The sequence below is a fragment of the Prionailurus bengalensis genome, chromosome D3 (assembly GCF_016509475.1).
Source record: "Prionailurus bengalensis isolate Pbe53 chromosome D3, Fcat_Pben_1.1_paternal_pri, whole genome shotgun sequence".
NCBI lineage: Eukaryota > Metazoa > Chordata > Mammalia > Carnivora > Felidae > Prionailurus > Prionailurus bengalensis.
In genome coordinates this window covers 25795470-25820995 of record NC_057356.1, presented here as the reverse complement: position 1 = coordinate 25820995, position 25526 = coordinate 25795470, and the positions used below count along the sequence as shown (strand labels likewise).

Here is a 25526-nt window from a genome sequence, read left to right as displayed (position 1 = left end):
CGCTGACCTGGCACAGCAGCTGCGGCCAGTCACCCTCATGGACAGACCATTCTGAAGTGCGCCCACACTCACCTGCCTGTGTCGGTTCAGGCATGGCAAACTGCGTCTGTGCCAAATGGGCGCATGTGCGTGCACACACACACACACACACACACACACACACACACACACACAAAATATCTTTACCTTAACTTTCTCACTAGAGAGGTCACCATGACTCACAACTCAATAGCATTTTGGGCTGTTTTATTTTTAGCCCTGGGCAACTCCTTTCAAGACAAGACACGGTCACAAACATTAGGCACTTGTTCACTGACATGAAACTATTAACATTGCAGTTTCCAAACGGAAGTCTCAGGTACTCCCAGTAAACAGTTCAGACCCTGGTAAAGATCTCATCCTGTGTTCTGTATCACATTATTGTAAACTTTCTGCCTGGAGCATGGGCCCGGGAACACGGATGAATGCTGCTCCCTTTCATGCAGCCACCGCTGGAAAGCACAGCTTGGCTTTTGCCCCGTTTTGAGAACTCCTGTTTGAGGACCTTCACTGGAGAGGGGCCAGCTGCATGGCCCACGTCACACCAAAGGCGCACGGCCCGGTGTGCCATCACCCAGTTCCCGGGGCTCACGGCTACCTTAGAACCCCAGGCTCCCTCCCATGTTATCAAGACTTGCCCCCACTGTGAGTGTTCCAAAGAACAGAACAAAACTCCTGGTTTTGAATATAGTTCTAGAAGCATGCAAACGAGATGCTTCTGGCATCCCTGCCTGCCTCCCTGCGTTGCGCGTCCAGACCCCCCGGGGGGGCCACTCCAAAGAACACCTACCTGAGGTGTGGGGGTTCAGTCTGCTGGCTGACAAATCCTACCCCCTGCAGCCCTGCCTCACACCGCCCCCTGGACTCAGGACAACAGGGTTGCAGAGAAAATGCTCGTGGTACTAGTTAGGGTCCAGATGCAATAGCAGCGAAAAGTGACAGGTGCCCAAGACCGCGTGTGACGGGACAACTACCTGGCCCTGCCCCTCTTTGGTTGGGAGCCAAAAGCACCCGGCCCGGCCGCAACCTGGCCAGCGTAACAAAGCCCTTTATTGCGTGCTCTAGGTCCACTGACCCGAAGAACTACCCGCTCAAGCCCCAACCTACAAAAGGAGTGACACGCACGCACGTATCATCATGTTCCTACAAGGGGAATGTGCCGAGGAAACTAGAACAGAGGGACTTTCAAGAAGGCGCAACTTCTTTGCTATTCGACTTGCTCATCCTCTCCTGGGGTGATGAACTTCCTGCCGCGGCCCGGTTCAGAGCAAGTTCACCCCGTGCTTCAGCAGCTTCTGCTTGGCTTTGCCGGGGAGGCTGAAGGCGCCGTCCTGCGGGCTCGGGAAGCCGGAGCTCCGCGCCACCACCGCCAGCTGCTGGAAATAGGTCTCCTGGACGGGGCTGCAACAGGCGTACACGGCTGTGGAGGCGTTTCTGAGGGGGAAGAAAGAAGACAACGGTCCCAGGCTGCCTGGGCAGGCCTCTGACCACACAGAGACGTCGGGAGGTGCTCGGCAGGGGCCCAGCGATGCCAAATGCTGGCAGGGGGGTGGGGGGTGGCAGCTGCCGCAGTTCGGGGTTCGACTTGCGCACTCGAGTTCCAGGCTTCAGTGCCAAGAGCTGTCTTCCTTCCTTTCGACTCTCTGGAGGCTGGCGCTGTCCGTGGCGGCCCTGGCCACAGAGCCCGAGGTTAGGGTAAGTGCAGGACTGCGCTGGCAGGTGTACGTCTGGCTGACAGCAGAGCAGCTCCACCAAGCGCTCTCGGGCAGCCTGGCTCAGTCCTCACCCAGCCTTATGCAGCAGCGGCGAGGGCACCCGGAGGCGCAGGGCTGGGCGATGCCGCCAGGCTGACGAGCACGGACAGTGTCCACGGAAGGCGGCTGGATGAGTGGGGGCAGTGAGGGCAGAGGAGAGGGCTGCGACATCAAGTGACAGGAAACCTGTCACAGAAGCGGAGGGAGGGGTGAGGGACCCGGGCAAAGGAGGACCCACTAGGGAGGAAGTGACTCCGGGGCCAGGCAACCACCTGGTTCCCTGATCCTGCCTGTCTCGGACTATTTCCCCGCTGGGCCTCAGTTTCTCCAAGTCTAGTAAAAGGGAGTGGAGTCAGGGACCCTGGGCCCAGCTCACTGGGATTGCTGCTTCCAGGGGAGGTAGGAGGAGAATCCCATCTTCCTCCAGCTTCCCCCTCTGGGACCTCAAGGGGCCAGAAGGGTCCACCTGGCCTACGTGTTTTGTGGCACTTGCTAGACAGCGGGATGAGTCACGGACGAGTCCTCACAGGCACCCGGAGGGAGCACCGCGGCCTGGTGGCTACAGGCCTGGAGCTGGGCTCACACACGCATGATCCCAGCCCCATGGCTTCCTAGCCGGGTGCCCCCTGGCTAAGTTACTCCTCCTGAGTCCCAGCTCTAAGTCCCAGATCTGCAAAATGGGTATGACAACAGTGAATCCCATCGCTGAGACTTTTCTTGGGACTAAATGAGGAAAACACACAGAAACTGCTTAGTACATGGTGAGTGGTTAAGAAATGGTGGCTGCTGTTTCTGTTACTATTAAAATAAGCCACAGATGCCAACACAAAACCCCGCTTGGCTCCAAAATACCGCAGGGCCACAAGGTGGTTAAGACATCCCAAGCTGACATTTGACTCATTTCCATCCCTCTCTAAACAAACCCCCCCCCACACACACACACCCTGACACAACCGGTTCCCAAACCAGTGACTGTAAATGTCCCTCTAGGTTGCCAGGTTGGGGCAGCTCTGACTTAAAGCCAGAGGAGGCACATTTATTATGGGAAAATATCCTGAAATACTGACCCCCGGGTACAGGGCATTAGTACCACGTCACCATGACGGCCGAGGCCCCCATGTGCGTCTGTGGGAGTCCAGCGCCCGCGCCCCTCCCTCTCGACCACCCTGCCCGCCCCTGAACTGGAAATATGGGGACACAATGGGCACTTCAGAGTCAGAGAGACGTGGGTTCAAATCCTGGCTCTGCCCCTTAATCAGAATGTGACCCTGGGACAAGTTGCTGATCCTTTTTGTGCTTCGGTATCCACACCTATACAATGAAGAGGAAAAAACGCACTTTCCCAAATCGTTGCCAGGATTCGGTGGAATCACAGACATACAGTGGGCCCTCCCCGTCTGCCCTCTAACTTGCCTTATGTTCTCCTACCGGTTTCATTAGAGAAGCATGTAGGGAGAGAAAGGAGAACTCAGTTGGTTAAATACTATAAATTGCAATGCTAATTTATGGAGCTATACCTACCAACATGGCGATGGGTAGGATACATCATAAAATGAAAAAAGAAACTTGTAAAAACAGCACGTTAGTGTGATCCTGTTTTCTAGAAGAAAAGCTATTAGCATAATGAAAATACTGACCGTCTATGTTTTATAAGCAAAAAAGCAAACCCCAAACAACAAAACCTGGAGTACGAGACACCAAACGATTATCTGTGGGGATCTTTTGGGTGTGTGGCGGGTGAGGGGAGGCGAACGTTCTACTTCACAGATTCGGGTCAGTCTGTTTTGCTGTAAGCACATGACTCAGGTCAGATGGCAGCAACAGCACTCAGGCATCGCTCCAGGCAAGGGACAGAGGCCCCCTGTCCCCGCAAGGCGGTGGGGACCTCAGCTTTCCTCACTGTTGCAGCTTATCGTCTAAAGCAGGTCCGAGCCCCAGGCAAGTCCCCAGAAAATACAGGACGTGGGAAAGCGTGACAGGAGGTGACGGTGGGCAGGGGAGCGGACCCAAGGAGAAGCACTGGAATGTTCTTCATTTCGTGATGCGTAAGGCTTTGGCCCGGACCCCCGGGAAGGCCACTCTGGGTGCAGGACTTCAAGAGGGACCCTGGGGGACGCTCACCTGATGGTCATCTCATACAGCGCAGGCAGCCGGGCAAAGTCCGAGTGCATGAGGCCGACGGCCCGGAGAAAGCGGCGGTCCTGGGCGGTGGCCACCTGTGGCAGGTTCGCTTGTGGAAGAGGACACAGAGGTTGTGGCAGGGGACTCCCCCGGCCGACCGGCCCACCCCCGGCACTGTAGGCTGGGAGAGCGTGTGGCTCGCGGCCACGGGCGCAGGGGCCCAGGGTGTCGGCCACCTACGGCTGCCACCATGCGACGCAGCACGCGCTGTCCCTGTGAATGAGCAACGCCCGGTTTCCGCCCATGGATCCCACCGCTTTGAGGCAGACCTTATCACAGATATTTGAACATGTGTGTGCTTCTCTCCAAATGTTGGAGAAACAACCAAAAAAAGACAAATGAGTAAGGGAGTGTTTGCCAAGCGGATTCTAAACTCAGTGGGAGCTGGCTCCAAGCGAGAAAGCAGCCTCTTAACCGCGGTCCACAACTCCGGGCGGAGCACCAACAACGGGGCGCCGGCCCCGAGTATGAACCCACCCCCCCACCCCCCCGACCCCCCACCGCGAGGAGACACCCTGGCCCCGCATGCCTCTCCTTACTGGTCAGCACATTCTGGATGCGGTCATAATGCGTGAAGTTGTACGTCCTGCTGGGGAAGGCAGCGGCGTCTTTGGGCAGCGTCTCCTTCAGGTGGACCTCCAGCCCGTTCAGGGACGCCAGGCTGCTGTGGTACTGCGGACGGGCAGCGGAGACTTAGGAATATCCCCGTGGCCATCCGATTGAGCAAAAACGACCCTTGGGGCGGCGCCTGGGCGGCTCAGTCGGCTAAGCACGCGACGCTCGGTTTCGGCTCAGGTCGTGATCTCATGGTTCGGGAGTTCAAGCCCTGAGTCAGGCGCCACGTGGAGAGTGCGGAACCTGCTTGGGATTCCCTCTCTCCCTCTCTCTCTGATCCTCCCCCGCTGGTACATGTGTGTGCACACACATTGTCTCTCAAAATAAATAAGTAAACTTAAAAAGAAAGGACTCTGACCGGCGTTTTTACCCGTTTTTAGGGAAGTACTAACTCTTGCCCTTATGTTTTGATGTTTTCCTAAAATGGCAGAAAAATCAGAAGACAGGTGAACGGAAAAGCTGAAAAGGAAGCAGAGAAAAATGGTCCATAACCTGACCACATAGTCGTCGCCACTGCCGGCATCTTGGTACATCTTCTAACCGTGACTTTCCCGCCCGGGCACACATTTTCACAGCACGGGTGGCTGGTCCCACCCCCAGTGCTTCTTGCCAGGAGCCTGGGCTGAGAAGCCCCCCACCCCGCCGACCGTCTGCAGTGAGTTTGCCTCTCTCTGGGGCATCTAGAATAGTACCAACCACACCCCCAAACAGGGGTCCGATGGACTTCTGTGCTCTGTGGTTCAGAGGAGGAATCTGGTTGAGGAAAGCTGTCTGGGAGGGGAGGCCCAACCACCTGTATTTTAAAACAACCTCCCAGGACGAGTCACGTGCAGGTACAGCTGAGAACACAGAACTACACCATTTTGTAGGATTCTTTCTTTTTTTTTTTTTTTTTTTTAACATTCATTTATTTTTGAGACAGAGAGAGGCAGAGCATGAACAGGGGAGGGACAGAGAGAGAGGGAGACACAGAATCCAAAGCAGGCTCCAGGCTCTGAGCTGTCAGCACAGAGCCCGACGTGGGGCTTGAACCCATGGACCGTGAGATCATGACCTGAGCCAAAGTCGGACGCTTAACCAACTGAGCCACCCAGGCGCCCCGTAGGATTCTTTCTTTATAGAATAAAAATGGGATCAAACCATAAATAACGATTGATATGAGTTTTATAGCTTAATGATACAGCATGAACTATGCTCTCCGTCCTTAAAACTATTCTCTTGCAACGTCAAATATCATTCTCCAACGGCTGTCTGGTAGTCTTTGAGTTCCGCTTTGGACTTGACCAAATACATCGGTCACAGCCTGAGGGACTCGGTCTGAAGCAGGGCCCCCTCCCGCCCCTGTCCTGAGGCTGCTTTGGCCACAAGAAGGCCACCGCCGCCCCGGGGAAGCAGGTGGCTCATCCTGGCCAGATGATCAGGGGCAAGTTAACTGAATTTTCTGTGTCTCACTTTTTTTTTTCCATCTGCAAAATGGGACGACGACAGGGCTGTTGAGTCCAGTAAGTGAAAATAACACACATAAAAGTCCACTGTAAGCTCTGAAAGTGCTACCCTGGGGGAAAGGCATTTTTACAGAGTCAAGAAAGCGAAAGTTATCGTCAAAGAAGAGGGATCTTTTTAATGGGCACTTTTAACCACCACTCGTCTGTGGACTGTTACTCAACAGCCGTGTAGAAAAACAAGCACACGTGAAAAGTACAGAGTTGGAAGTGTACTGGGCTCATGTTGGTTCTTCTCTCTGAGTGTCTTAGAAGTGATTTGCGGGGCACCTGGGTGGCTCAGTTGGTTGAGCGTCTGACTTCAGCTCAGGTCACGATCTCGTGGTTTGTGAGTTCGAGCCCCACATCAGGCTCTGTGCTGATAGCTGGGAGCCTGGAGCCTGCTTCAGATTCTGTGTCTCCGTCTCTCTCTGCCCCTCCCCCGCTTGTGCTCTGTCTCTCAAAAATGAATGTTAAAAAAAAATAAAATAATAAAAAAAAGAAGTGATTTTCAAAGGCAATACATCTGCACACAAGGGTTCAACCTTTATATCCGCAGCACCTAGCACAGTGCCAGGCCCCTAGTAGGTACGCGATAAACATCAACACAGTGAGCAGATAAAGGGGCAGATCCAATGCAAGCACATCCCACTTATGGGCTATTGCGTTTAAACTGAGGTGCGTGGTAAAAAAGTCAAAGGACCCATGCTCAGGGATCTCCTGGTCCGATTATCGCTATAGCATAACAGACACAGCCCTTCACCGATGCTAACGAGCCTATCTGAATAGATGGGCACACACGCCTGCACAACCCGTCACCAGAAAATCAGACCACAGCCTCGCTGGAAGTTTCTGGACCTCAGGAACCTCGTAACCGTCATCCCTTCCATCCTGAGCTGGTGCCCAAAGAAGGGGATAATGGGGACAGAAAGTGAGGTGTGCTAAAACCCGAGTTTTTCCTGTGGGTACTGAACTCTGCTTCTGGAATTTTCTGCCCAACTTGTAGTCAAGGTAAAATCACTTAAGCAAAAACACACATTCACACGATGTTGTGTCAAATGATATGCAGACGAGTTTTTACTGGGAACCAATGCTGTCATCTATATGAGGGGTCAGCAAACCATGGCCCGGGTGCCAAATCCAGCCAATTGCCTGTTTTCATAGAGCCTGAGAGCTAAGCATGGTTTTTACAAATTTATATGGTTAGGAAAAAAAAAATCAAAATAATAATATTGTGACATATGAATATCATACAAAGTTCCAATTTCCGTATCCACGAGTAACGTATTATTGGAACACAGCCACTACGTTTATTTACATGTTGTCTGTGATTGTTATTGTCTTACAAGAGCAAAGCCGAATAATTGTACAAAGCTGAAAATACGTGCTAGGTCTTGCTTTACATTCCAAGTTCGCCAAGCCCTGATATATGCTAACACACACGTGATCCCCATGACGGCCCCAGGATATATGAAGCTGGGCTGATTCCTGGACCCTCCAGCTTCTAATCCACGGTAAAGCAAGGGGCCTGAATGTCAGCGTGTGCCAAAATGTGCTGAAGAAATGATGCAATAACATGCACTCACCCAAAGCATTAGTTTCACGGGGGACAGGTGCATTTTCATGAGGTATTTTGTGCTAACACCGTGGCACTAATCTCAAGCCTCATCTACTGTGCACAGACAGCTCAAAGTCCTACTGTAGCGATGAATAACTGATCTGATCACTGTACTTGAAGGTCGGTGAGATTATCTTGGGTTTTGAGAAGGAAACTATTGGTGGCTCTATGCTGCCCCCTGGTGTGAGCGTACTCGGTTTTCTCTGAACCATTCCCCACCTCTCTTAGCGGCTCCCCCCATACCCCTTTCCACCTGCTCCCCACCCCCGGCCGAGGCAAACACGAAGAGGTGGCAGATCATCTGCTGAAAGACGAGTTGGCAAATGGCACGAGGATGACCTGGTGGTGTGTAACGTGACCAAGGAGCCCTTTCAAAGAGGGCGGGGGAGGGGGTGTCCTCACTGCCACATCTGAACTGTAGTTTACCATTCTTCAGGGGACTGGCTTTTCTAGACAGCAACAGAGGGTCTGGAGGGAAATCAGGTCAAGTGTTTTGGATGCAGGCCCAGGACAAAAAGGCAATAAAACATCTCTCCCAATTATAAAACGGGCAACCTCTGGGCTTGGTCAACAAAACCTGCTCTCAAAACGGCAAGCCGATCAAAGTTATTCCTGACCCTTTTTAGAAAAGACGAGTTTTTCTTCTTCATTAAGCTGCCTCTCTTTCCTGGGGCCCACCCATCTGTTTCTCCTTTGCATGAAAGCCCACAGAGGCCGCTGTCCTGATATGGAGGACCTGCTTGTGATAAACCAAGTCAGACCCCTTGAGGGTCAGATCAGTGGGGGAACAGACAGGCGGGGGCAGCGAGACGAACAAACAAAAATTCTGGACCCTCCACTCCCACCAGGTCTCCCGACGAGGTTCTCAGGCTTGGCTGAAGTAACAGATGTAAAGGCTTCAGCATACAGGGAATGCAGAATACATTTTAATCTACTTCCTTCCTCAGGAGCAGCCTGTGCTATTTTTTCTTTTTCTTTTTTTCTTTTTTTTTCGGTGGGGGAAAAGTAAAGGTATCATATCCACTTCACTGCACCTGAATGCTGGGCCTTCAAAACAACCTGTCTACGGCTTGGCACGAAGCAGAAGAGGCCATGAAAACCAAGGCATCAGGGAGAGGACGCCCACAGAACCACCACCATGCGTCCCCATGCAGTGTCAGAAGGAGACAGATAAGTCACTCAGAGCTGCGGGGAAGGAGGGTGCGGGAAGCGAACAGGCCGCCCTGGGTACTGCGGGGTCTGTGGAGCGGGGAGATAAGCCAGCCAGGGCTGGAGAGGGGCAGCGGCTTGCCTCGGGGCTCTGTGCAGAGGAAGCTGCCTTCCCTCCCCGTGCTCTGTGCTCCAAGGTGACCCGCTCACTTATGGAGGGTCACCAGCCCTGCATGCTAATGAGATCAGCTTAGAATAATATAGATTTAAGAACAAAAACAAGGCAAGCCCCAGGACACCATCTGCCCTGCAGCAACTTCTGCCAACTAAGGCAAGACTGTTACTATAGCAACCGGATCTCCAGCGTGGGCCTAAGCTCCAAGCTCGGAGCAGGTCAGTTCACTGCTACAAGCAGGGAAGGGGCTGGAATGCTCGAAGGGGAGCCTTCCGGAGCCAGTCAGCCATTTCAGATGTCCAAGGTCCTTTAGGAAGGAGCTACAGATCACCGCGGTTCAGTGCAGGGAGACAACGGCCTCCAGAACACTCCCCACCCAGGCTGTGGCACGTGCAGAGGACAGACTCCAGCCGACACAGAACCCGCAGGTGCCCCAGGCTGGGAAGTGAGGCCCCGGGGGACGGGGGGGGGGGGGAACGCACGACAACGGCTGTGCTCCCGGTCTCCACCTGCCAGTACCCCCCACACTGCCGAGGGGGAACCAGAGCATCACAGCCCTGCGCTCTGGGAACCTGGAGGAAGCAGGGAAGGGCCAGAGAACGGACTCCTGTTGGACACCCCAGCCCCCGGCACTGTGCTCTGCGCTGGACGACTCGTCCCCACGAACCCAGGGCGTAGGTACCACCCTCAACCCCTCCTCGTAGAGCGGGACTTCGGCGCAAGGTCACGCGGCACCTGTGCGCCGCCCTGAGGGGAGCACCTTCCTGCCCGTCCCCTCCCAGCAGACAGGTCTGTGCACACTCACCACCTCCTCGATGGCTGCGTCGTCGCCCAGCAGCGGCTCCTCGGCCAGCAGGGACAGCACCAGCCCGTTGACATCGTGGGTGTAGAGGTTCATCGGCACAAGCCCCTCACGGGATGTGGGGGCTGACCTCGGGTCATTTCTGTCTGCAGAGGGACCGTCGTCCTGAGACTCTGCCAAGTCAGAACCTCCGGGTGTTGAGCGGCTGTCACGAACTCCAACAGGCTGCTCTGTGCCTCGTTCGCCCACGGGAAGCATGGTTCCTTCCTGCCTCGAGTCTGAGCAAGGCCATGACCACGGCCTGCTCGTCCTTCCAGGGAGGCGGTCTTCCCTGGGAGAGGGGGCTGGGCTGCTGTCCCCTGGAAGGTCATTGTGCTGCTCCAGGGCTCCGTTCTGGGGGGGGATCTCAGGAGTGGACAGAGACAGGAAGCTGCTGAGGGCATCAGGCGGCTTGGGTTCCTGGCTGCCAGAGTCACTGGCACATTCCTCAAAGCAAGAACTGCCACCATCTGGGGCACACGTACTCGGGAGGGCAAAATAACCCGGGCACATTCCTGTTTCCCGAGCTTCTGGAATGTGGATCTCAGACAAGTCCGGTTCCTCCTCCGCCCAGGGCAGACGAGGTTCCCTCGCCAGGGAGCCGCAGAGACCAGGACCCTTGTCCCTGGCCGGGCTGTGCTGTCTTGCAGGCTTGACGTTCTCCAGATCACGGCCAGGCAAGCGCCTGTTCTCCCCCTTGCCATCTGGCCATGCTACGTCAGGACCCGTAGGCTTGGGAGTGGTTGCCAACGTCCAGGCCGCAGATCCCACGTGGCCAGTGGCGTTTTCGGTGGGGGCAGATGTGCTCCAACGCTGGGCTGAGTGCTCCTGGAGTCCGGCTGGCGGGGCAGCCGAGCTAGCAAACCAGACAGACGTGACGGAAGGGCGCCCGACTGAGGGCAGGACAGGTGCCCTTCCCCGGGGGAGACTGAAGCATCGCTTCTCTAAAGAGCAGGGCCCTCGGTGACAAGTGGGTGCCCAAGGCCACAGAGCCCAAGAGGCTATCGTGGTCAATCCACAGGAGTAAAAGTAAGGCGATGTCTGGCCCTCGGGGCTTCACGCGGTGCTACGAGACCGCGTACTGGCAACGGCAGGGCCCCTGCTGAATGAGAGCCACCCCGCCTGGAAGTCTACTTTGAGTCGAGCCTTACGCTACATGTTGTACGTACGCTGTTTCCAATTTTGACTCCGAGCCCGTGAAGTAGGTTATTACTGGGTCCGATTTACAGCCAGGGAATGGACTTGCCCAAGGTCACACAGCTGGTAAGCGGCAGAGCTGGGACCTGAAACCCACACCCATCTCGCGAGGCCAGCCGCCCCAGGTGCCCCTTCCATAGCAGAGCGTGGGGAAGATGGAAGGTTGGCCTGTTTGTACCTCATTTCCTGCTCCATTGGGAACTCGTGGAGACTGATGGCTTCCTCTTCGGTCAGGAACACAGGCATGATCTGGACATTTGCAGGGAGTGCCGCTCCTAGAATCACAAAGCAACACCGGGCTCTGCCATGGGCCGGGAAGATGGAGGGACAGTAACTACGCTTGGGGTGACCCATCCAAACAACACGCCGACTTGGGAGAGCCGCCCCGACACACTCCTCAGCCCAGAACAAAAGACGCGAAACCGCAGCTAGAGTTCTGTGCCCGGTGGGGAGGGAGCTCTCATGGGCAGCTTTATTCCTCGCTGTGGATAAAGGTGACTTGGGGGAGAAAAGCTACTGGCACTTAAAAAACGAACAAAAACAGAATAAAAGCTGGAAAAATCTCCTCCAACTGACAAAAGGGATCTGCCCTAACTTATGCTTCAAACTAAAACAAAATCACCCGCTCAGGGATGCCCCTACATCCTGCAGAAGGTCTTTCTGGCAACTGCTGTTTCTCTTGGTCTCCTGTAACCATGATCCCCTGGACCTCGTTTGGGCAGTCCTGACAATGAGGTGGTGAGCATCTGAAAACAGGGATTGGAAAGGTACACGTAGACTCAGGAGCTTTACAACTAGGATTCTGATGGGTAACTTTGTTCTTTTAAGTCACAAAAAAATTTTTTTTAATATTTACTTATTTTTGGGAGACAGAGAAACAGAGTGCAAGCAGGGGAGGGGCAGAGAGAGAGGGAAACACAGAATCCAAAACAGGCCCCAGGCTCTGAGCTGTCAGCACAGAGCCTGACGTGGGGCTCGAAGCCACGAACCGTGAGGTCATGACCTGAGCCGACGTCGGATGTTTGACCGACTGAGCCACCCAGGCGCCCAGGGTAACTTTGTTCTTAAAGCTCTAGTCTGTTTCCCTAATCTCTGAGCACAGGAAGTAACGCACGGGACCGCTGGGCCTCTCCCGTGACTTGCGTAGGGACAGGCGGCATAAAAGGCTATGTTCTCAAGAGGCAGCGATGCACCTTGCTACTTACCATGTTCCTGCAGGGCACCCCCTCCTGCAGGTATTCTCTGAAAATAAACACACACAGAAGTTGGCTCCGGGTTCCGCCTTCTCCTCCGGACCGAATCATCGGCACTGTGTGGTGCCATCTGCTCGTAAAATGTAGCCAGGCCCAGAACGCTTGCCCCGGCCACATGCCAGCAGCGAAGCAGACGGCACAGAAGCTCCCCCAAGCTGCTTGCTCTCCACCACGGCTGGGGTCAGGCGAGAACCTGCGCCTCCCCAGGCCGCGGCTCCCCGCAAACGCACATCAGGCTTCACGGTCTGATCTATTTCCCTCCTCTGGGAATGAGGGCGAGGATTCCCGGTGTCTTTTCCACCTGGGGAGAACTCACCTGCCGTGGTATTCCCACGCCTGCCGCAGCCCCGGCGTGGAACGCACACACATTCCACCGTAACAAATACAGGAACGTCCGGGACCCTCATGATAAAGGATGTGACCTAAACCAAATGCTGTGCTAGATCGCTCTTGTTTATTCTGATTCACAGTCAAGGTGACAAGCCTAATTTTCTCTGAAACTGGGAATTTTCTCAAAAGAGCTTTCCAGACAATTCATCCAAAGGTTCCCAAACAACCCACAAAAAAAAAAAAAAACAAAAAAAAACAAACGAAAACTCTTCCGGCCAGCATGACTTTCGCTCCTAAGAAACGGTGGCTTTCTTTCTTTTTTAGTGGCTTTTTAAAAAACTCATGTTTCAAGTTATATAATTGTACTTGAGACAAAAATCAGCTCCCCAATCACATAGACTTCCCTCACCCACAAGCTAATACTGTTAATCTTGGGTATATTTTCCTTCAAGGTTATGTATTTTTTTAAATGCCTTGAAATCACAGCACATAAAATTCTATTTTTCTGCTTAAGAGACTAAGGCTGTGGACGAAGCATCCCAGCCAGGTGGGTGGACTTTACAATACCTGGTCCCGAGGTGCAGCTGGATGGATCAGGACCTTAGCCGTGAGGGACGGTGGGAGCTGGGTGCTAACAATCCTAGGTCACAGGAGCAAGAACAAAAAACAAGGACACCGTGAGACAAAATACACTGCAGGATTCTTAACACCCCATGTTGGCGAGGGTCTTGGGGACGCAGCCAGTGGGAGTTTCAGCTGACAAAGCCCTTATGGAGGGCACTCTGGCCATTCCTACCTAACTTCAGAATGTCCAAACGCTTTGACCTGCCTTGTACCAAGATGCATACTTAAGACTATTCATTACAGAGGCACCTGTGTGGCTCAGTCGGTTAAGCATCTGACTCTTGATTTTAGTTCACGTCATGATCTCACAGTTCGTGAGTTCAAGCCCCACATCAGACTCTACAGACTACTTGATATTGTCTCCCTCTCTCTCTCTGCCCCTCCCCTGTTCGCTCTCTAAATCTCTCTCAAAATAGGGGTGCCTAGGTGGCTCAGTCAGTTAAGTATCTGACTTCGGCTAAGGTCAAGATCTCATGGTTCATGGGTTCGAGCCCTGCATTGGGCTCTGTGATGACAGCTCAGAGCCTGGAGCCTGCTTCTGATTCTGTGTCTCCCTCTCTCTCTGCCCCTCCCACGCTCGTGCTCTCTCTCTCTCTCTCTCACACACACACACACGAAAATAAACATTAAAAAATTTAAATCTCTCTCAAAATAAATAAAAATAAACTTTAAAAAAAGAGTTACGTGCTACAGAAAAAATGGTAAAATAGTCACAAAATGGATGAACACCTAAATGTCCATCGAAAAGAATACACAGTGAAGTGAATCGCGGCACAGCTGTAATACCAAAAACCGTGTGGCAATTACAAGAATGAAGTGGATCAGCATGGACTGATAAGTCTCTACTGTACACGTTGAGGAACCGTATGGGCCCGTTGACAGAGGCAGCAAAAATAAACAGAAGCAACATATGTGACGTTGTACTGGAACCACATGGAAAAGCAAAGGATACAGATCAAACTGCTAGCAGCAGCAAAAATGCGTTCGTGCATTAGGTGTCTGATTTAAAAATACACCAGAAATGCAACATAAGGGGAAAATACCATTCTTGATGCAAGGCCACTGGTGAGCCTGGAGGCACCACAAGCAGATTCGGAACCATCATAATGAGAGGGGCGCCTGGGTGGCTCAGTTGGTTAAGCATCTGACTTCAGCTCAAGTCATGATCTTGCAGTTTGTGGGTTCAAGCCCCGCATCAGGCTCTGTGCTGACAGGTCATATGCTGGAGCCTGCTTCTAATTTGTGTCTCCCTCTCTCTCTCTGCCTCTCCCCCACTCACACTCTGGCTCTCTCTCAAAAATAAACATTAAAAAAACATTTTTTTTTAAAGAGCCATCATAATGAGACAACGGGGAAAGCACGAGGTCTGCCGTGCCGAGGGCCACCGGAAAGCAGGGCCTGTGCTCCGTCTGTCCACATCTGCCCTCTCTTTTCATTCTCCACAAAGGTTCTTTCCCAGTAGAGAAAATTCGGCAAGCAACCTGTCCGAGGCCAGGACTGGAAACCCACCAGGCTGTCAGGCCCCCAGACCTTCTCCAGTCACACATTCATCCAGGCATCAGAAAGCTCTGGACGCAAGCAGCGGCCGTCCATGAGGAGAGTGGCCTCAGACCACACGTGGAGGGGCCCTCAGGCACTCAGGCTCACTCTGATGCCCTCAACCACATGAAGAGGTGTGGGGAGATCTCAGAGGCCAGCAAGAGATGGACCCAGCCAGGCGGCAGGCAGGAGCCCAAGCAGAAGCAGGTGAGGCCGCTCTGTGCTGTGCAGAACCAGCTGGGGAAGGGCAGCAGGGCCCCAGGCAGCGGGAGGGGGCCGCAGCAGGCTCCCACACCCCTTCCCCTCCAGTGCTGTCAGCAAGCTGGAGCGCCCCAAGTCAGCACTTTTAGACTGATGACTATAAAGGCACGCCCCATCACGAGACTCACGCGGATCTCTCTAAAATGTGCCTTTTACATTCCTAGCCCTTTTCTGGACATGATGGCCAATTTCCCAGCGTGGCTGAAAGACAGGTATGTGCCCTAAGTCAAATCTCGACTATCTGACATTTGCCAAAGCAGCCCTCTTGGCACGGGCCAGGGACAGGGCTCCCGGCCCGTGATCTGGAGGAGGCCGGGCCGGTCTGGCTCGGCGGCAGGGGGCTGGGGTGTGGGGGAGACGCTGGCGTTACTCACAGTCCCTTGTAGAGGATACAGCCGGCCAGAATGTGAGGCGAGCGCTGGCACGTCTGCAGAATGAGGGCTGCCTTCAGCAACAACAGGGGCTCCACCTATGCAGGGCAAGAGGCACACCCACAAATCAGTGTGCTCACCATCGGCAAAGGTGGAGAGAGCAGGGGGCTTCATAGAACACGTGGACAGGTCCTAACCCAAAACTGGGGAAAAGGACAATGTGCCACGTGGTAAAATCCGTGTCACGCCTTGGGTCTATGTTCCACCTCTCTACATCTGGAACCCCGGCTGACACGAAATGCCCAATTCTTGGAACGAGGAGGCTTCTGCAGAAGCGAGGAGGTGCGGCAAATACGGCACACGGCCACTCGTGGGGACAAGGTAGGTCTCCCTCAGGAGAAGGACTACGGATGCTGAGACCAGGAGGCAGTGGGAGAGGGGAGCCCACCCCTCAAACACACGGCGTGGCACCAGGTAAAGCCACACACCCCCTCCTCTCCCCTCCCTCTCAAGCACAAGCCACAGAGCTGGCTTCATATCCCACCAAGTCCCATAACTCTGTCCCGTCACATAAAATGAAAGCATCAAGGTCTCTCACTCAGGGAAATAATCCTCAACTCGACGTTCCTTGCAAGGAGTCCGTTGCCTAGAAGTCCCTAAGAATACCGGAAGAGGATCTGAACCCGGTCAAGAGTCGCCAGCAGTAGCTAAAAGCTTCTTCCCATTACCTGCCGACAGCTAGAACCTGCAAGCACCATAGTGATCAGAGTTCAGTGCCAAGGGAGCAGGCTCTGGAGCCGAGTTTGCTCTTTCAAGCCTCAAGACAGTGCCCGGTCCCAGCCAGCCATTCCGCAAAGCTCTGTGGCCAACTCTGAAAATCCCTCCAACCGGAGCCAGGAAAGCCCGTCTCCGATTCCAGCCGGAGTCACGCTCTGTGAAGGCACAGCCACGACCCCACCTGCCCGCTGACGGGACCCTCTTGACTCCTGTGGTGAGACGTGGCCCACACGCCTCCTCAGGTATTGGGGCGCAGGACCGTTCTTTGCGTCTCCCTTTGGCCTTAACAATGAGGACGTGATGTTCACCAAGATCAAGGCCACTGAGCAACAGGCAGCATCGGTGGTCAGGCCAACCACACAAGCTGCCTATGTGTCACTGAACACCAGTGGCCAACGGAGCGGCTCCGGGACGAAACGCTCCCAAGGACTCCCTCCCAGACAGAGACACCTTGTTTGCAAAATGGTACCACTGGGGGCGGGGGGGGGGGGGGGCGCCTGGGAGGCACAGTTGGTTGAGCATCCAACTTAGGCTCAGGTCAAGATCCCATGAGTTGTGGGTTCAAGTCCCACATCCGCCTGTGTGCTGACCGTGCATAGCCTGCTTGGGATTCTCTCTCTCCCTCTCTCTCTCTGCTCCTTCCCTGTGTGCTCACGCACTCCCTCTCTCATACTAAACTAAACTAAACTAAAAGCCACACTGGGCATTTTTGATGGTGAGAATACAAGTCAACTGTATCATATTCACATCAAAAAAGATGTGGGGACCTTCAGATGCCAGAGTCCAACACTTCTGGGGCACTAGCAAAATAACACCACCCTTTACTGAGTATTTACTTTGTGCCAATTTAGCTATGGTCTCGCTGTACTTTCAAAACAGTCCTGGGAGCGGGCATCCCGACAGCAGTTTGCAGGTTGGGAAACCGGGGCTCTGAGAGGAGACCTGGGCTGTCCAAGTTCACATGGCTGGCGAGCGGCAGCGTGGAAGCGGAGCATGGGTCTTAATAACCCTCCCCCTCCCCACCGAGAAATGACATGTTCTAGTCTCTTCTCTGGATAGAGAGGTCACAGAAAGGGAAGAAGAAAATGTCCAGAAGCTCTGTTCCTTTAGGCGGAATGGGTAAGGGGAAGGAGGGTGTTACTTTAGTTCGGTCCAGGTTCCAGAGGGAGTTGAATATCTTGTGCAGGTCACTGGTGTTCTTTAGGACCTGAGCAATGAAGGTGTCCCAAGCAGCGTGCAGGTCTTCCGGAGAGCGGTTCTACAACAGAAACCACTGGAGGTCAGCATCCGAGATTTGGAGAGACACCCCCTTTGGCAAGGATCCCTACTACTATGAAAATCATGGGGTGCCTGGAAGCCTCAGCCGGTTGAGGGTCCGACTCCTGATTTGGGCTCAGGTCACAATCCCACGGTTCATGGGTTCGAGCCCAACGCCAGGCCCTGTGCTCGTGGCACGCAGACTGCTTGGGATTCTCTCTCCCTCTCTGTCTGCCCCTCTCCCACATGCTCTCTCTCAAAATAAATAAATAAAAACTTAAAAAAAAAAAAAAAATCGTTCCTGACACAGGAAACTGGCAAGAAGGTAGGGCCTGTTTTAAACTTCCCAGGCACACGGGACCCCTCCCCCCCCATAACTCACCCACCACAGACCCAGCGCTCGTGCTGGGGGTCGGGGGGGCAACCTGGTCTTCCAGCCGTCCCAGGGAGGAGGACATGGGGACGGACGTTCGCAGTGGATGTGACCTACACCACTGGGGAGCAAAGGCACCTAGGAGGGACTCCCGGGGCCCTTGACGTTGCCGCAGGATGTGACGTGTTTATGAAAAGTATGAGAGACCCTAGAGCAATGCGGTGCACTGGCGATCCCGGACCTGCTGCAGAAGTCCGCATGTGACTCCTCACCATCCTCATACCTGGTAAGCCAGAGAGACGGGCCCATTGTAAAAATTAAAGACACCAATGAGCTGATCCAGAAACTGCTTGCAGCTAACGTCGGGGAGCTCCACAGCACAGCCCAGCACCTAGAAAGAGGGAAACCAGGAGACAGGCATCTTCCTTTGCTCTGAGTCCAAACCTGGAATCCCGGCATCCAGGGCTCCACAGGGCTGGAAGGTACTGACCCGCTAAAAATGGATGGGTCTACACCAGGCCTACCGTGTCCACTCCAGCCCCGCTGGTCTCCAAGAGAGTAAGTGCTGTTTGTATCTACTCAAGTTGTCCAACCTGGAATGTCCTCCTTTCTTCTGTCTGTCTGTCCAAGGCTCACCCATCCCCTCTGCGCCCACTGCAGATTCCAGCACCTTCACGGTGCCCGTTCAGGTCACTCTGACCAATGCAGACCTCTTTGCTGACCCCTTATATTATCAGGACTGTTAGTCGCACACTGGGTGTTTAATGTGGGTTCTGTTACAAACGCTGGACGGGACTCCGACTGTTTCGTGAATGGCGTTCTCGTCTCCCGAGCTGGACCAACTGCTTCGGGAGAGGAAGCAAACCAATCATCACACAGTTCTAGACTTCCAGAGTGCCGAGGTGCTCAGTTCCGCAGAAGAGAAACATGTGCTCCTTCAAAAAGCAATCCGGCTGCATACTGAAAGAGCCTGAGAAGAGTCTGTATTCTTTGACCCAGTCATTCAACCTCTAGGGATCTTTCCAAAGGGAATCACCAGAAACCAAGAAACAAACAAACCCTGACATAAGACAAACAAATTCCTGGGGCGCCTGGGTGGCGCAGTCGGTTAAGCGTCCGACTTCAGCCAGGTCACGATCTCGCGGTCCGTGAGTTCGAGCCCCGCGTCAGGCTCTGGGCTGATGGCTCGAAGCCTGGAGCCTGTTTCCGATTCTGTGTCTCCCTCTCTCTCTGCCCCTCCCCCGTTCATGCTCTGTCTCTCTCTGTCCCAAAAATTAAAAAAAAAAAAAAAAAAAAGACAAACAAATTCCTGACTGTAAGCTCCACTGAGGCCAGGATCTTTGCTTGGTTCACTGATGCAACCCAAGGGCTTACCACGGTCTGGCACACGGTGCTTATTTCTTCCCTCATTGATCCATTAACCTATCGAATGCAACTCTAACAATCCCACTGCCAGAAACTGACATACTGATACCCAGAATATAAAATAGCTAAAGCCGCCCTGGAAAAGAAGGCTGGAGGACGTGGACTATCTGATTTCCGGACGGTGCAGTACTCGTACGGGATCTTCCAATCGATCAATGGAAAAGAACAGAGCCCAGAAACAGACCCCCACTGACGTGGTCGCCTGATCGTCAACAAAGGAGCCAAAAGAAGCCAAGCGGGAGAGTTTTGTCAAGAGTGGTGCTGGAACCACTGGATATCCATATGGAAAAAGAGGACCTTTGACTCTATTTCACACCACGCACCAATAATAACCCAAGAGGGATTACAGACCTAAGTTTAAAAGCTAAAACTATGGGGGCACCTGGGTGGCTCAATTGGTTAAGTGTCCAGTTCTTGATTTGGGCTCAGGTCATGTCATGAAATCGAGCCCCATGTTTGGCTCTGCCTTGACAGTGTGGACCTTACTTGGGCTCCTCTCTCTCCCTCCCCTGCTTTCGTGAATGCACATGTGCGCGCTCTCTCTCTCAAAATAAACTTAAAAAAATCAAAGCTAAAACTATAAAGCTTAGAAGAAAAAAATTGGAAGACAGCTTCTCCAGTAGGATAGGTAGTGGTTTTACACAGGATACAGAAGGCACTAACTACAAAAGATAAAACTAGTATGTTAGCAATTAAAATTAAATTAAAATTGAGACATTCTGGGGGTGCTGGCTGACTCAGTCTGTAGCATGTGTGACTCCTGATCTCTGGGTTATGAGATTGAGCCCCACGTTGGGTGTAGACGTTAAATAAGTAAGTGAACTTTTAAAAATAATTACAATGTTCTGCGCATCAAAAGACATCATTAAAAAAATTGACAGGCACACCACAAAGGGGGAGAAAATATCTTTAAAATATGTATCTGACAAATAGCTGATATCTAGGATATATAAAAGACTCACAGGACTTAGGACTCTGTAAAGAGAGAAAACCCAGTTTAAAAAATGGACAAACGGGTGGCTGGGTGGCTCAGTTAAGCCTCTGTCTTCGGCTCAGGTCATGATCTCACGGTTTGTGAGTTCGAGCCCCGCGTTGGGCTCTCTGCTGTCAGCACAGAACCTGCTCGGGATCCTCTGTCTCCCTCACTCTCTGCCCCTCCCTGCTTGTGTGCACATGTGCTCTCTCTCTCTCTCTCTTCAGAAAATAAACATCAAGGAAAAATAATTTAAAAAAGTAAAAATAAAAAATGGGCAAACTTTGGGCAGATACTTCTTGAAGGGAGACATACCAGTGGCCATTAAGCACACGAAAAACCCTTCACAGCATTGGTCATTAGGGAAACGGAAACCCAAACCAAAATGAGATAGCAGTACACCCCCAGCAGAGTGGCTCAAACCAAACAGGCTGACAGCACGGTTGACAAGGACGTACACGAACGGGTATTCTCACACACGGTTGGTAGGACTGTAAAATGGAACAACCGCTTCGGGAAAAGGCCTGGAAGTTTCTTATAAAATCAACCTACACACAGCCCGTGACCTAGCGAATCTCTGCCTAAATATTTACCCACGACAAATGAAAAGTTATGTCCACAAAAGACTCGTATAGGAATGCTCCTGGCAGCCTTATTCTTGACTGTCCCTAATAGAGGTGGTTCACGTATCCAGAAAAAAGCAAGGGCGGGAGTGGAGGGATATATTCAGACAATGGACATTCAGACAATGCTCTTCCCCGATACAGAGAACAAACTGTGGATGATGCCCAGCGAGGTCACAGGAACGACAGAAGCCTGCGGACAGGAATACTGTACGTACTCTTTCACTCCTATTGACAGTCTAGAACAGGCACAGCTCACCTGCGGTGGGAAAAAATCAGAACGATGGTTGCCTGGGACGCGCGAGTAAGAATTAGCTGGACATAAGGGAGCATGCCCATAAGGGAATGCCCGCTAACATTCCGCACCTTGATGGGGATTCGTGACATGCAGGATGTCATCTGTCCAAATGTAGTAAGTGGCGCGCTCAATATCTGTGAGTTTCGGGGTATGTAAATCTTACCCCAAAACAAAACAAAAAACCAACACAAACCACTACTGAGCTCTAATTAACGTCATGCATAATGAGGTCCTAGGGGTGGGGAGGAGTATACCAGTGTGTGCAACTTTGGCAAGCATTAAAATAAAAACTGGATTGCCAGAAGATGAAGGCATGGATGGAGAGATGTGATAAAGCGACTATAATAAATTATAAGTAATACATATAATGAAATGGTAACTGCGGAACCTTGGAAATACACAGGACTGTTCACTGTAAGATTCCTTCAACGGTTTAGTATGCGCCTGGGTGGCTCAGTCAGTTGAGTATCTGACTCTTGATTTTGGCGCAGGTCATGATCCCAGGATTGTGGGATCGAGCCCAACGTCGGGCTTTACGCTTAGCGTGGAGCCTGCTTAAGATTCTCTCTCTCTCTCTCTCTCTCTCTTTCCCTCTGCCCCTCTCCCCTGCCCGTGCTCTCTCTCTCTCTAATAAAGACATAAAAAAGAGACGTTCTGGAGAGTGCTCAGTTATGATGGCACCTGCAGAGAGTGACACAGGAAGCGCGGACGTACTGCCTGCAGCACCTGGGGGTGTGGAGGGGGTCCCAGGCTCCAGAGCCACGCAAAGCACTACCTTCTACACCTTACCAGCACAACACTCATCACCAAGGCAGATGGCCACCCTGTCGGCACGGGTTCCGTCTGGCAAACTTACCCAAAGGTACTCTCCGTCAACCTTTATGGCGAACTTCAGTTTCCGCAGACGAACGAGGGTGGGAGCTGAGGTGGAGAGGTCAGAAATACAGCGCACCACGCCCGCAATCTGTCCACAGAGCAACTCCTGCTGGTCAAGCAGAGTCTGTGGGAAAGCAGCAAATTCCAGAGGGGAAGGTGAAACCACTGAACTCGTATATCATTCATTTAAAAAAAAATTTTTTAACATTTTACTTATTTTTGAGAGAGAAAGAGAGTACAAGCGGGGGAGGGGCAGAGAGAGAGAGAGAGACACACACACACACACAGAATCTGAAGCAGGCTCCAGGTTCTGAGCTGTCAGCACACAGCCCGATGCCGGACTCGAACTCACGAACCGCGAGATCAAGACCTGAGCTGAAGTCGGATGCTTAACCGACTGAGCCACCCAGGCGGCCCCACTCGTGTGTCATTTCTTAGAGCAGAGGCTGGGGCAACAGCAGACTGCAGCCTGCAGGCCAGATCTGGGGGGCTGGCTGGTTTCAGATGGCCCAGGAGCTAAGCATGGTTTTGATATTTGAAGGCCGTCAGGACAACAACAAAGAACGTGTGATGTAGAGCTCACATGGCCTGCAAAGCCTCAATACTCACTCTCTGGCCCTCTGCAGGCAAAGTGTGCTGACCCCTACCTGGGATAACAAAGCTGTCTCAGAACATCCCGGCTGCGTGCATACGGTGACTGGGCAGAACTTCGTTTTTGTTCCGAGGACTCGGGGCACTTGCACAGGTAGGAGCAGGAGCCGTTTGTCCCCATTCAGATCCCCTGCAGAGTGGCCAGAGCAGCCTAGACTAATCCCAACTACCCCAGCGGGAACGCGATCACATGAGCGAATGCAGAGGCCGTCTGAGCGTTAACTAAACTGCAGGACAGCCAGACGCTGTGTGACGCAAGAGAAAATGTACACGCCACCTAGGAAGAAGTCCTGCCTAAAACAGCTTGAATCTACTCGAGGCTCTATGTCTTACTAAGAGCGTAAAGGAGACACAGGGGAAATAAGACCTGAAGTGACACCCACCACGAGGAAGTGATCAGGCAGAGATCAAAACAGGAAGGCAAAATTTGAATATAGTATCACATGATATTAAGGGATTATTGTGACCAATTAACTGGTGACGGGCACAGGAGGGTCCATGACACTCTCCTCTCTGCTTTTGTATACGTTTGAATGAGACTGTTTTGTGGTTGTTGGCGTTGTTTTTAATTTTTTTAAGCTTATTCATTTTTTTGAGAGTGAGCAAGCGGGGGAGGGGCAGAGAGAGAGGGAGAGGGAGAATTCCAAGCAGGCTCCACGCTGTCAGCACAGAGCCCGATGCAGGGCTCGAACTCACGAACCGTGAGATCGTGATGAGCTGAAACCAAGAGTCAGGCAGTTAACCGACTGAGCCACCCTGGCGCCCCATGGAAGTGTTTTTGATGAGCCGATCAAGGGGTGCCTGGGTGACTCAGTTGGTTAAGCGTCTGACTCTTGATTTTGGCTCAGGTCATGATCTCACGATTCTCAGTATTCCTGAGTTCCAGCCCCACACTGGGCTGTGTACTGTGGGTGCAGAGCCTGCTTGGGATTCTCTCTCTCCCTCTCTCTGTCCCTCCCCCACTTGTGCTCTCTTTCTCTCTCTCTCAAAATAAATAAACTTAAAAAAAAAAAAAAAAGAGCCGATCAAAACTTGGGAGCAAGGAGAGGCAGACAGAAAATCAGGACGGTGGGACAGCCTGGGCGGCTCAGTTGGTTTAAGCACCAACTTTGGCTCAGGTCACGATCCTGTAGTTCCTGAGTTCAAGCCCCATGTCCGGCTCTGTGCCTGTCCTGCTTGGGATTCTCGATGTCTCCTCTCTCTGCCCTCCTGCCACTCGCGCTTTCTCTCTCTCCCAAAATAAATAAACACACTTTAAAAAAAACAAACCAAAAAGAAAATCAGGACAGTGGCAGAAAGCCAGAGAGGACGGAAGTACGGAGCTGTCAAGGGAATGTCAAGAATGCCTGGCTTACAAACTGTCCCGATGTAAATGCTCTGCTTCTGAAAAGCCACCACGCTGAGGCAGCCGCATCCCCACCGAACAATAACGTGCTGTGGCGCTCACCTGAGGAGGATAGAAATAACAAATGCCAGCCCTCGTCGGATCGCCTTCTTCCTTCACCTTTGAACCATCATAAAGGAAAAATAATTCCACCTGGCAAGAGAACAGAATGGAGCCATGTTTCCTTTCATCCAGCGATCGAGGCATTTTAAAACACAGCTTCTTATGCCCCAGCGCGAGAAGGGCTCATTACTCAGGATTTGAAGAGCCTTCTGGTGGCCCCAGAGAAGAAAAACATCCAGTGGCTACAAATAGATAACAAACCACTTCGAAAGTGCTGTCGAGTCCAACTAAAAATATGTCTCTATCCCGTCGTCAGACCGTCTGGCCCAAAGGACCAAAGTGTATCTGGGGGAGAGACAGAGCGCCCAGGGACATCTCTTGTTTGAGACACTGACCCTTAACCATACCACCACGTGGTTTGGAACACTGTCATTTAAGGCTCTGATAACCAAATTAGCTGGGGACGTCTTAGCCACACGCCCTGCAACTGCTGGGCACCACAGTCTCTGGAAATATCCCTTTGACCAGAAATCCACGCGTTCATTTAACAAACAATGAGGGCGACAGTGTGCTCTCCCCTTTGCCAACCCTGGGGCCATGGCGCTAATAGAGAGACTGTAAACATTTCATTTCAACGCAGGACAGTGAGTCTATAACAGGAAAAATGGGGCTTATGAAAGCTGACAGAGGAGCTCCAAACCCCTCTCTGCCCTCACAGTGTGTTAACTCCAACACGACCCGTCATCAAACTTCTGATTTCCTTCCAGAACCCTCTGTTCTTTGCTAAGGACTCTTCTAGTCTACTCTGCAGTATAATTACCTCCTTAAGACCACAAAGCAGACCCCCCCAAAGGCTGAACCTGGGTTTTACCTCTCCAAAAGCACACCCATCAGGCTAGAGCATCAGGAGGAACTGTGACCACTCTTTTGACACCTGCGCTCTTCTCCCTGGATCTACACCCTCCCCCTACCACCCTCCCTGGCTCCTAGCTTCTCTTCCTGATGACAAGGCTAACTCTTGTTTCCAGCCGCAGTCTGCTTTCCTGAGTTGTAGGACCAGATGTGGAACCACCTGCAGGGCAAGCCCAGATCAAAAAGCCTCAAAAACGTGTCAAACCCAATTCAGAAATCCCACTGCCGGGCCCCACTGACCCTCTCCTTACGTCGTCGGGGCAAAAGCACCCTCACGCTTTCTGGCATGCAAAAGACACCCTGGGGGTCATAATGGATGGCTCCCTCTTTGTGCCTTCCACACACATAACTGGTCGCTGAATCCTGCTCCTAGTTAAACCAGCCCATTTGTTTGCATTGTTCAATGAAACGTTTGCTGAGCCAAATTGGGAGAGAGGCTTAACCCGTGTGGGGCTGAGAAGGGAACGGAGTTTCAAGCAGACGTTG

At 52.6% G+C, this 25526-nt stretch overlaps 1 protein-coding gene across 1 annotated transcript; it reads right to left on the bottom strand.

Moving 5' to 3' along the window:
- Positions 1–229: 229 nt before the first annotated feature.
- Positions 230–24259, bottom strand: HPS4 (HPS4 biogenesis of lysosomal organelles complex 3 subunit 2). The gene is given in 13 exon segments (XM_043558061.1): positions 230–1473; positions 3915–4023; positions 4514–4646; positions 9818–10709; positions 11229–11325; positions 12256–12292; positions 13201–13273; positions 15432–15526; positions 17347–17463; positions 18119–18226; positions 22011–22154; positions 24129–24208; positions 24211–24259. Coding segments are annotated over 13 exon segments (2103 nt in total). The 5' UTR covers positions 24257–24259; the 3' UTR covers positions 230–1301.
- Positions 24260–25526: the final 1267 nt, after the last annotated feature.